Genomic DNA, 12,929 nt, shown 5'->3' with positions numbered 1-12,929 from the left:
CTTAGATGCATGAGTCATGCCTTTGGTATGCCAGGAGGGAAAATAACTCCTTTTTTCATTGATTGTATAAAGGTAAATTTCAACCCGTTCTTTGTCTAATTTACCTTAAACTTCAAATTAATAAGATTTTACTATATTTCCCTCAATCATTCAGTGTTAATATATCAGAAATCTTTTCCTTACCAATCTGACAGTAATAGAAATCTGGTTACCTACAAGGAACAGTAAGCAAGAATAGATGTTTCTGAAGGTATATAAAAAACATAATTGGTCTAAGATAATTTCACAGTTAAGACTCATTTCAATACATATCTTTCCCATATAAATTTTTTAATATGGCATATAATGCCTCCTAAGAATCTAAGCCATTAATATCAAGACTCCAAGGCTAAATTCTAACTTACTCAGAATACAACATATGGAGGAAACAGCATGCTTTGAATGCATTTAACCAGCCTATAACCTATAGCCCAACCTTACCCATCCGCCTTGCTGAATTATATAATTTGCAGCATGGTCCTCCAGATATGTCACACCAAACTGTATCAATGCACTAAGGGGATCCTGTCCTCGTCTTGTCAACTCCATCAGCATTTGCTGTAGTAGAATCAGAGGCACCAAAACCTTCAAGAAAAAGAAGAGGGGAAAATAAAATTTCAAATTTGAAAATAATTTTTTAGTATTAATTATCAGGAAAAAGCTGACTATTGAGGTATATATGGGAGCAACTTTCTCTACAGCAAAGAAAATAAGCTAATAATCAATCTCCAATAGAAGTATCCTGAGAAAATAGACACATTTTGAAAATAGGGAGTCCCATGTGCAGCTTTGAATATGAGTTACAAAAAAAAATTGTATTTATAATAGAATGGCAATTATCTAAAAGCAGGAATTATTTTTTTATTTTTATATCCTTAGCATCCAGTCTAGTATAACCTCCATATGAGAAAAGAGATGCTTTTCCTCAGCAGTGTTCTTTCCCTTCAGAAACCTCAACTGTCTTCAATAGCTAAATGCACAAAGATATTTTGTTTTCATTTTCCTTGTGTTAATGATCCAACTTTTCTAAAATTGCTGGTAAGAGCTAGTAGATATCAGGGTTTGGGTTTTTTTTGGGGGGGAAGGGATGTTAAGACAATCTGGATTAAGTGACTTGCTGGAGTGATACAAGTAGTAAATGTCTAAGGCCAAATTTGAACTCAAAGGTAGATGCTCTAGCCCACCATGCCACCTAACTGCCTCCATATTGGTTTTTACAATTTTTCACTCTGCATATCAAACTCTTTAAGCACCCATTTTGTTACTATCACAGTGTGAGTGAAGGACCCTCTTTTTTATTCCATTTAAAGGGCAACTCATGAGTTCTCTAGTCACAAGGTACCAACTTTAGCTATCCAATTATCAAAGCTTTTGTTTCCACATTGCTGTTCCCATTTCAACCACAAAGTCATTGTGATTCAAATTAATTAATTTTAATTCATTTTAATTATTTATTAATTAATTAATATTAAATTAATATTAAATATTCTGTATCAATCCTTATTTGGACCCAGTGATTCAGACTTAGAATTGAAATGCAGTGAAACACTAGGGGACCATAAAATGCAATGAAAAAACTCATAATAAAGGCCTGAAGGATAAGTACTAAATATAAATTTTGTTCCCCTCTGCATTTGTCTGCATTTGCCACAGGTGCAATACAGCTTCAAAAGGACATCTTGAAGAGAAATAGGAAATTCTATCAGATCTTAGGATCACCAACTTCTAGGAAGCTGTTTTTTTTTTTTTTTTTTAATGGACTTTGATACCCCAGATCAACCAAATCCAGGAAAATCATCCCACCCTATGTAAAATGTATACTATTTCTATAATGTGTATGGTAATGAAAAGAATATTAGACTTGGACTCAAGTTTAAATCTCGGCTCTGCTACCACCATATTGTCTTGAGCAAATAACTTTTTTAAATTGAAGTATCCTCAACTATAAAAAGAGTTGAATCTAGATGATATTCTAGTTCTAAATTCTATTACAAATAAAATCACCAAGTTAAGAACTTCTATAGCTCTATTCTATCATTAATATTAACAGCCAGCATTTACAGAGCACTTTAAGGTTTGCAAAGTATTTTACATGTTATGATTTGATCCTTACAATACGATGTATTATTATTATCAACATTTTACAGATGAGGAAACTGAGGCCTAGAGTCACATAGACATTGTCTGTGGCAGGATTTGAATGCTGGTCTTTTTGACATCAACAATCTATCCATTGTGTCATTTGGCTGATCTGCCCTTTAGAAAAGGAAAACAATTAAAAGAAAATTAAGATTGTCCAGTTGAAAAGGGATTTTAAAAATAAGCATCTTTTTCATCTATAGTTTATTATAAAGCTAAATTACAACTAGTATCAGAGACCTAGGATCCTAGATTTGGAACTAAAAAAGAAAGTCAGAAAACAATTAGTTAAAACTTTCTCAGTTTTACAAATGAGGAAATCCAAGTCCAGAAAAGTTAAACAACTTGCAAAGGGACAAGTTGCCCCTTAGAAAGGGACAGCTAAATGTTGCAGTAAATAATGAAGTCCTGGATCTGGAGTCAGGAAGACTCATCTTTCTTAGTTCAAATCTGGTCTTAGATGCATCCTAGTATGTAACCCTTGCTTACATCAGTTTACTCATCTGTAAAATGAGGTAGAAAAGGAAATGGCAAATCTCTAGTATCTTTGCCAAGAAAAACCCAAATGAGACAACAAAGAAAAAGACATGACTGAATTTACAAAATAATTACAGAAGAAACAAAAGGGCTAAACTTTGAACACATATCCTAAATGGAAATCCAATATCCTTTCTACTGTAATATATTGAGGAGTCTTTAGACGATATTTTGTCCAACTTCTCACTCTAAGCTGGAATTCCTCCTTCTAAAACCCTGATAGATGATTATCAGTCTTCTGCTTTTAGAAACATTCCTTCAATCTAATCATGGAATGGATCATCTTCAATGGGTTAAATTATCATTTCCATCCAGATTATGCCCAATGGAGAGCAAACCTTCATATCTATCCTGACCCTGAGTCCTATATCTCTCTATAAGACATTGCCACATAAATACTCCTTATCAAACTTAATGTGTCAGCATCTTCTCCCTAAAATCAACTCTTCTCACAAATTTTACTATTAGGTAGAAGTCACAACCATTTTTCCAGTATCGAGGATGCTTCAAACTCTCATTCTCCTACATCCCACATCTCATCTGTTGCCAAATCTTTTTTGTTTCTCTACCTCTGTGATGATTCTTGAATCCATCCCCTTCTAATTACTCATACTGTTACCAACTTAGTTCAGGGTCTCTCATTATCACTTGCACAGACTATTGAAATTACCTTCCAATTGTTATCACTGTTTCAAGTCTCCCCATTCTAATCCATTTTCCACACAGCTGCCAACGTGGAAAGGAATAGACCCTATTGTTTCTTACTCATTAAATCTAATGGCTCCCAATGAACTCTAAAATAAAATATAGACTCTTTTGTTTGATATCAAAAAGCCCTTTATGGCCTAATCCCAAATTATTTTTCTAACTTCATTACACATTATTCCCCTTCCTGCACTCCAAACTGGTGTTCTTGCTCTTCCTCACACACAGGACCCCATGTCCTATCTCCAATTCTTTGTCCTGTTCAACTGTCATGCCTGGAATGTACTCCCTCCTCACTTTACCTTGAGACATCTTTTCTTTAAGGCACCACTTTCTAAAAAGAAGCCTTTCCCAATTCTCCAACTCTTGATAGTGCCTCATGTTTATTTTATATATGCTCAGTTATATCCATGTTTTTTTTCCTCTAACAGAATGTAAACTCTTTGAGAATAGGGTAGATTTCATCTTTGTTCTTGTAGCCTAAAGCCTATCATAATGCCTGATACTCTAAAAAAAAAAAAAAAAAAAAGTCTTTACTGATTGTGAATCTTGCCCCTCTGACACTCCTGCTCTGATAATGTGAACCAGCAAGAGGGCAATTCAGTAGTTTAAAAATCACATATTAAAAAAAAAAGTATTGGAAACATAAAATTCACTTCAATCAATAGTCATCCACCTTATAAATGCAATATGTGGACTATTAAACTCAACTCACTGCTGTGGCAGTGAAAAATCAATTAAATATTCATGTTCTGTTTTTGTTGGATCAATGGATGTAGCAGCTCAAAACCTACAGAGATCTTTAGCATAGTATCTATTCCTGCCACAGCTGATTCATAAGTGCTTTCATTTATCCCAGGATCAGGTTTTTTGAGAAAAGTGAAGAAAATAAACCATAAGCCCAAGGCAAAAAAGGCATTGGCAAAGTTGTAAAATAGATGGAAAAGGCAGTAGCATTATTGCCTACCTAATATAAGTAGAGACAGGACTTCCAAACTCAATACTTAGGTCACAGAAGAAGCTTCTGCAAATGAGAGGAGAGAAGTAATATCTTTCAGAGGTAAGGGAAAGGGAGATAATTCTTAAGATAAAAAAGGACAAAGATGATCACACAAGATAAAATAACTAATTTTGATTACATAAAGTTGAAAAATTCTTGTAAAGCAAGTTACAAAGGAGAAAAACAATGGGTAGAAGGAGATTTTTTAAACAAATTTTTCCAATAAAATTCTGATATATTCACATAAATACATAAAAACAAGAGCTACTCCACAACAAATAAATGATGAAAGGCTCTAACAGGCAGTTTTGAAAAGAAGAAATGAAAGCTAGCAACAATCATATATAAGTATATTGCCATATTGAGAAACTGAATTGCTCCCGAAGAACAGAATTTCCCAAATGGAGATGAAATATTGTAATATCAACTTGTACTATTCTACATGACAAAAAAAATTGAGAACTTTTACTAAAATATAAAAAAACAAAAACAAATATACTTCGATGTCCTGGAAACTAGTATAATTTAAAACAGCCCTTAGAAAACCTACTATTTTTGAAGAAAGTGAATAAAGACGCCAAGTCCTTGGTAGCAGGAACTAGCATTATCAGGAAAAAGCCTGAATTATAATGTCCTTGCTCCTCCCAATGTCAACAGGGGAAGAGAACCTTAAGAACTTAATTAGATCGTTTGTTGTCTTTCTTGTTCTAATTCCTCACATGAAAAAAACCTACAGTTACTGTATCCAATCCAACCTTATGCTGACTTTGTGGGACGTTTGCAGACAGCTATCACAAGAACAAATGGAGAAAATGCAATAACAGACATTTTGATCAGGCAACTTGCTAAGGAAAATGCTAATGAGGTTTGCAGAAGAATTATACTAGGACTGCCCAAGAATGCTGCTTTAGAGGAGCTCATAAGACGCTGTGCCACAGTGGGCACAGGTGCCTTTTATAGCCAGACTATGACGCAGACTTCCCAAAATCCAAACATGGGAAGACAGAGTCCCTCCTGGGAAGGGACTTCCAGAGAGACTCGTAGATGCTTTCAGTGTGGAAAAGTAGGGCATCTGAAAGCTCAATGTTGGTATAGAGATAGAATGGGAAAACAGTCCAGTACCCAGACATGACCAATCAGCCAGAAAGCCATATAATGGGAGAAGGGGATTACACAGTCAACCAGCCAGGAAGCAACCTGATGGCATTTAGAATGGGATTCCCGGGCCACCTCAGTGCATCAACTCAAGCCTCAGCCCATTACAATTACTGTTTCCCCACTACTCTAAAATTCAGAGCCAAAGGAAGGATTGTCTCACAATCATGACATGATAGAGCATGGGCTTTTCCCAGTGTGATCTACATTGCTGCTACAGTTCTCTCAGGTTACAAACTCTCTGAAGAGCTCAAACTTTGCACAGGAGGAAAGAAGCTGGAAGAGGGTTGAGTGGGACAATATTAGAATGATGAAAGTTGAACAGGGTGTTGGTGTTCTCCCATTGATTCTCATGGGATGGGTGAAAAAACCCATCTTCTACTGCTGCACTGCTTGGTTATACACCCTCTCATATCAGCTCATCACTCAATCTGGGACAGATTTAATATATTATAAAAGTATAAGATGAGACTAATTCTACACAATCTCATTTTGAAGACCACTAAGATAAAGGAAATTCAGAGTTGTAGATTATACAGTATAACCTGTTGGTAGGGTTAAAATCAAGGATATGACCTTGAGTGCCATATCTATATCTTCCCATTGAAGAATGGAAAGCAAGGATGATTTAAAATATAAATTGAAATATCCGAACATAAGAGTTTGAGATGTAGTACAGAGAAAAATGTGCAGGAAATGATCTCCCTGAGAAGGAAAAAGACTCAAAAGACATTATAAAATAGCCATCAGATTCTGAATAGAGTGATATACCTGGATGGGGTGAATTTCAAAAAGAAGTCACCAAGTCGATGGTCAGAAAGTAGCACTGAGAAGCAGGACACCTGCCTACTCCTTCATCTAGTGAATGTTGCAGGGGAGATAATCAAGGAAGAGTATTGGGAAATGAAGAGGGAAATAAGTCAAGATAAAGGCAGGACCAGAGAAGATAATCCAGAATACAGTACTGACTGTGGAGAAACCATATCTCTGACAAAAAAATGAAAGGAGCTCAAAAACAAAAGGTCCAAAATGAAAAGCAACTTGTTAACAACAAATTTCATAAGCCACAATGGAAGAGAAAGATAGAACTGCTAAGGGTAGGAATGACATGTGGAGTGGTAACAGGAGAAAGGGACTCTCCCTGACTAGCTAAAAATGCTTTCAAAATGCCAAAATATAAAAACAAGAATCATTTTCTAACCCATGAATTGTCAAAGAATATAAATAAGTGGTTTCTAAAAAAAAAAAAAAAGAAATGTAAGCTATCCAAAACCATATGAAGAATGCTCCCAATCATTAATAAGAGAAATGAAAATCCAAACATCTCTGAGGAAAGTGAAGACCTAAAGTGGAGTTTCCCAAAGGTTCCACTACTATTAATGACAGAGCTGGTTCATGACCTAAGATTCTCTAATGCTAAATTCAAAAGTTTTTCTAGGATACCACCTCACTTCACAAATCTTGGACTAAAATCAAGAAGTGAACCATCAGACTGATCTTAATGTCAAGGCTTGGTTTGGTCTAGTCCAACTGAACGGAACACTCCATTAACAAAAAATAGCGCACTTGATATTTTATCTGACAAAGAATCAACTAGACTTCCTTTTATCAGTCTTCCTGATGAGATCTATGATGAAGGTGAGGACTATGAAGAAGTAGGGAACAGGGAAAAGAAGAAAGCCATAGGGTTATAACAAAGGGATAGAAATCAATAATTGAGGTCACTTCCAAGAAGGAATGCCCAGAACAGATAAATACAAATGACTAATCAAAGAATAAGCTTAAAAGAAACAGAATACAAAGGTTTGAAAATCCATGAAAATTTTTGTTCAACGGTTTATCTGATTACCAAACAGCTTCAATACAATAAAATCAATCACATTTTAATACTTCAAGAGTTCATGCTTTCATCATCGTGACTACTCTATCCATTCAGAGAGATCTCTACTTCTCCATGACTTAGCAGAAAACTCATCAACTTGTGGTCAACCTGGTAAAGAATCTCCTTTAACTTATCTGGACTTATGGAAATAAAAGACTCTTCAGTTTGATGGTGCCTGTTCAAAGCTCCACTTTTAGAATACACAATCATCTCTAACCCATGATGAAGTAGCAGCAACAGGGGAGGATTTTAATGGAATCAATCTCATCTTATACCTTTATAATTATAAAGAGTTATAAAATCTATCCCAAACATTCACCTATGAGATCGTTTTTCTTTATTCAATGGAACTCAAGGGAAACAAACGCAGGCATATAGAATCCATTTACATACAATATCTAATATAGATGACTCATTATACTGATATTGGGACACCACAACATCCCTAATGTAAGCTGGTAATATGAAGACTGATAAAACATTAGGAAAACAATTAAAACACCAGTGGATATGGAATCAGAAGACCAAGGTTTCAGTCCCAACTCTACAAATACTAGCTGCTGTGACCTTGAGCAAGTCACTTAAAACTTTTGGGAGCTGAAACTCAGCTTTTTCATCCACTACCACACAGGAAACTTGTGTAGGTTCAATGAGATATGTATACACACTACATAAATGTGCATTATTTTTGGTCTGGACCTATGATTTTATTGATGCAGGGCACTGTCAGTAAGAAAATTCTCTCCATCAAACAACTCTTCCCCAGTTCCCCAGTACACTAAGAGGCTAAATGATTTGCAGAAGTCACAGAGTTGGTGCAGACATATCTTGTTTTCCTGCACTTTGCAGATATTGCAATTTTTAGAAATTGAAGATTTGTGCCAACCCTATGTCAAGCAAGTCTATAAATAGCACCATTTTTCACTAGCATGTGCTCATATTGTGTCTATCACATTTTGGATATTCTTGCAATATTTCAAACTTTTTCATTATTATTATATCTGTTAGGGCAATAAATGATCTTTTGATGTTACTACTGTCATTGTTTTGGAGTACCATAAATTATACCCCATAAGACAATGAACTTAATCAATAAACACTGTGTGTTCTGTTTCACCACTGATCTGCCCTTCTCCCCTTTCTCTCTCTCCATGGGCCTCTCTATTTCCTGACACATGACAACATTGAAATCAGACCAATTAATAACTCTACAATAACCTCCAAGTGTTCAAGTAAAATAATCAATCAATGAAGCAAATTTCATTGTCTTATTTTAAGAAACTGCCATAGTCTCCCTAACCCTCAGCAATTACCACCCACCAGTCAGCAGCCAGCAACAATCAAGGCAAAACCCTCCACACAGCAAAAGATTATGACTCGCTGTAGACTCAGATGATGATTAACATTTTTTAACAAGAAAATATTTTTTAATTAAGTTATGTAAAATGGGAATTTTTAGACATTTTACTACCCTATTCTTAATGGACTAGAGTGTTTATTTGCATTGGGAAACCAAAGTGTTTGTGTGTCTTACTTCACTGTGATATTCACTTTATTGTGCTAGTCTGGAACTGAAACTATAATGGCCCCAAGGTCTGTCTGCATGTCACAGGCAATTCATGAACACAGGTCTTCTGACACTGAAGCTAATTCTCTAGTAACTACCTTACATCCCCTTCCAACCACCACAATGTTTTGGGCATTACCTTAAGAAAAACAAACCAGCAATGCTGTGCTCACTCTGAAGTGTTAATTAGTACTACATCAATGTAAAATATTACTACTCTGGAATAAAATTTAACCTAAAACAAAAAAGAATATGTGATACAGGGGGATTTTTATAAAGAGTTGCATTGTCATTGGATCTAATGTACCCAGTGGTAACCATAAACTATAAGGTACTGCCCATTATACTATAGTAATTTTTCTTTATATAGCAAAGCAACTATAGCAAACAAATCTTCAAAGCTTTTCTTTTTTTCTGTGTCCTCCCTCCACTCTGACGCCCATTCTTTGGATATCTATGGGCAATCATCATCAACAACTGCCCTTTCTGGTTCATCTCAATAGTAATCATCATCCTATCCTTTCTTTTCAATCATCCTTTTAATATTCAGCCATGCAGAATCACATATCCTCACATACTCATGTGATATTCATAATCATGAACAATTAACAATAAATTACTATGCAATGACAGTAAAGAAGAAGGCTATCTATCGACCGAGGCCATATTTCTCTAGCTAGGTAGTATGTGAGTGACTGTAATTTTTAGAGAAAAAAATGATCTCTGTTTAATCTAAGTGAATGAAGGTAGTGGTAGAAATTTTAAATTTCCAAAGAGGAGAGTGACAAGAAGAAATCCTCTTTTAAGAACAGATGGGGCCTTAAAATTACAACTAAAAAAAAAAAAAATCACACCCTGTACAGGACTACCTACATATAGGACCAGCATTGATTTTTTTATAGGTACTAAGCTATAAAAGATCTATTATTAATCAAGAACTCTACCACTACTTTAATATCAATATCAATTTACTAAAAATACTTTAAATACACATGATAATTTGGATAGTACCTTATTCCAGCCGCTGGCAAGAGCTGCAGTGTCCAGTGTACATTCCTGATATGCCTGATAGCTCACTGGCCTGTAGAAATTTTTTTTAAAAAAATGAGTCAAAGAAGGAAAATTCTAAATGTTTAGATTACTATAAGAATACAAACACATATGAAACATGATTCACTCTAACTTAATAAGTAAAAATAATAATAATCAAACTCATAATCAAGGAAAAGTACGACTTCAAACTAAAAGTTTCCATTAGTCTTCAAACATTAATTTAGATTAATTGTAAATATTTTTAATTAGGCAGTCATTTTTCTGGGAACAATGGTTATCTGTTCAACTAAATTTATACTTTGTTAAACATTTTTTTAGGTTTTCTAAAATTAACTTAATATTCCCTATGTATCATAACCTGGCTCATTATAGGGCCAATGAATAATAGAATAAAGGAAGGAAAAAGGTTATCATTCAGGAGAGTTCTAAAAACCAATCACAATATAAATGTTTAATAAACAAAGAGATATGAAATCTGGTAAGACTTTTCATGTTTAAAAGAATAGATTATATTTATAAATCAAAACCACAGAATGCTAACTCCTCAAAGTCTGGAAAGAAGTCTTTCTTATTATTTCTATAAAAATTAGAGGACTAGACCTACCAGAAATTCAAATAATTGGATCGCAATAATAGATGATATCTTAGGTCATTTATTAATTTGCTCTAAGTTCTAAATTCTGTGCCTTGGTTTCCCCATCTATTTGGTACCTGGTTAACACAAGAGAATAGCAATTCATATCATGAAAACAATTTTATTAATTGGCAGGATATAAACTTACATAATAGATTATAAAAGTATTCATTTAAAACTTGAACCTCTTTTTGAAATGTCTCTCCTGGCCATTAATGGTCTCACAAGGCAACTCAGTATAGTAGAAAGCCTAGAAAACTGGGAGTCAAGAAACTTAAGTCATCATTTTGAGTCGTGACCTTCCCTAATTTTAGTTATGTGATCCTGAAAAAGTCAGGAAACTTCCTTGGGCTTCAATCCCTTCATGTAAGGAATGGAATCGATCTCTAAAATCCTTTTCTGTTTTAATATTCTTTGATTCTGAATCATCAAATTTATGCTATTCAAAAAAGAAACGAGTTCAATGAGAGGCAATAAGTTTTATAAAAATTACATTCCCTCAGGAATAGGTTCCTCTTGCTCAGCTAATTTATGGGTAATTTATAAGTGACCGGAAAGTAAGAGAGGACTCCTCTTAGAGGACATAACTTATAGCAAAATAGAATCTGTAGTATTGGAAAATTTGGTACCTTCTCTGAAAAAATTTGGTAAAGGAGCATTTAGTTGAATAAAATTATTTCTGAAAACTGTTTTTAAAAAGTAGTTTGGTAGAGTATTAGATATACATCTTTAAAAAACCCCATATACCACAGACAAGTAAGTAGGAAGATTAAAAATATATGTAATTTTTAAAAATCACATACACAAAAATTATTGTTACTTCGACATGGATTTACAAGGTTTGTAAAGACTATGTCTAATTTCAGGAAAAAGAGAATAGTCAACTACATATATAGACCACAAAATTTCTTTATAGAAATTTCTTTATAATTTATAGTTATTTAATTTATTTCTAATTAAATAAATGCAATTGTTACCACAGAAATTTTAGCAATCATCACATTTGGTTAAGATTTAGATGCAAGACTTAATAATTCAAGTGATTCAGAAACCCAGCAAATAAATATCCAAATTAATACTGAAACAACATCAAAATAATATCAAAGGGAACTGTTTCCAAATAATCCATTTTTAAAAGACTTCATTGCCACATTCCTAACAATAATTAAGAAGTTATCATAGAGTTTTTTAATGGATTAGGATTTTGTGCTAGTCTCTGGTAACATTTCAACTGGATTACTTACTCGAATCCATTCTGTTTCTGCCTAAAATTCCTTCTGAAGCTCAGTTGAGGGTTTTCAATCCCTTCACTTCCTTTGCTGAACTGTTCCATACTGTTTCTCTTAGTGATCCTTACATGGAATTTTGTCTATGAGGGTCAAGTACTTGAGAATTTTTCAGGGTAAGCATATATTTTGCTAGTTATACCTATACATATATGGATGTTTAGAAGATGATAGACGTTTGAAACATTTAAATGAAACCTGATAGATAGCCAAGCCAAAGATGTTCACTTCCCATCTCTAAATAAAAGTGCTGAAGCTCTTCTACAAAGTCTAGAATTAGTTTCTCAGCCTTAATTACAGTGGTTCTGAGGATGAGGTAACACATTCAACTTCAAAATAAGATAGTTGGAATATATATATATTTTTATATATTTTATAAAATATTTTGCCAATATATTTTAACATAAATCTGATTAGTCTCCAAAGTAATCATGGTCAGAAAATAGTCACTTTTCTACAAAAGAGGTGAGAGAAATAGAGAAAGGGAAACAATCTTCACAAAGCAATCTGATTTGGTTTTATTTAAACTTGATTCTGAATGAAATATTAAAAAATTTCAGTAAACCCAAATAATAACCCAACTCTTAAGAAACTATGCTATGATACATACATTGGCAAATACTTATTCCTACCCCATTCACTGCAAGTCAGTTATATATAAGGAATTATCATCATATCTCATCCATCCAAACCCATTTTTGAAAGATAGAAAAAAGAAATCACATTCATAAAAAAATGTGATCTCTGACATGAAGTATAAATTTCAAAACTAATTATAATATTTAGAACTTTCATAAAAGTAAGATAGAGGGGAAATAGCCTTGTATGTAGGAGTGAGATTAAATATGTAGAGAGAAAGATAGATTACTAACACACCAGAGAAGAAATTAAGAATACTTTGTTACAGAATATCTTTTTGGGGGGAACTCAAA

At 33.8% G+C, this 12,929-nt stretch overlaps 1 protein-coding gene across 2 annotated transcripts in view; it reads right to left on the bottom strand.

Moving 5' to 3' along the window:
* The window catches only part of BCL2L13 (BCL2 like 13), a 65,599-nt gene that overhangs the window by 15,103 nt on the left and 37,567 nt on the right, over positions 1-12,929 (bottom strand). The window contains exons 1-3 of one of the 2 annotated variants that reach the window (XM_051961757.1): positions 10,682-11,480; positions 10,036-10,105; positions 481-624 (exon numbers count right to left, since the gene is read on the bottom strand). In XM_051961757.1, coding sequence (XP_051817717.1) covers positions 481-594 — 114 coding nt within the window. In that variant the 5' untranslated portion in view covers positions 595-624; positions 10,036-10,105; positions 10,682-11,480. Of the gene's footprint in view, positions 1-480; positions 625-10,035; positions 10,106-10,681; positions 11,481-12,929 lie in introns of those variants that run through there. The other variant, XM_051961756.1, reaches the window with a different exon arrangement.

The sequence above is a fragment of the Antechinus flavipes genome, chromosome 5 (genome assembly GCF_016432865.1).
Source record: "Antechinus flavipes isolate AdamAnt ecotype Samford, QLD, Australia chromosome 5, AdamAnt_v2, whole genome shotgun sequence".
NCBI lineage: Eukaryota > Metazoa > Chordata > Mammalia > Dasyuromorphia > Dasyuridae > Antechinus > Antechinus flavipes.
This window is presented reverse-complemented; position numbering and strand designations above follow the sequence as displayed.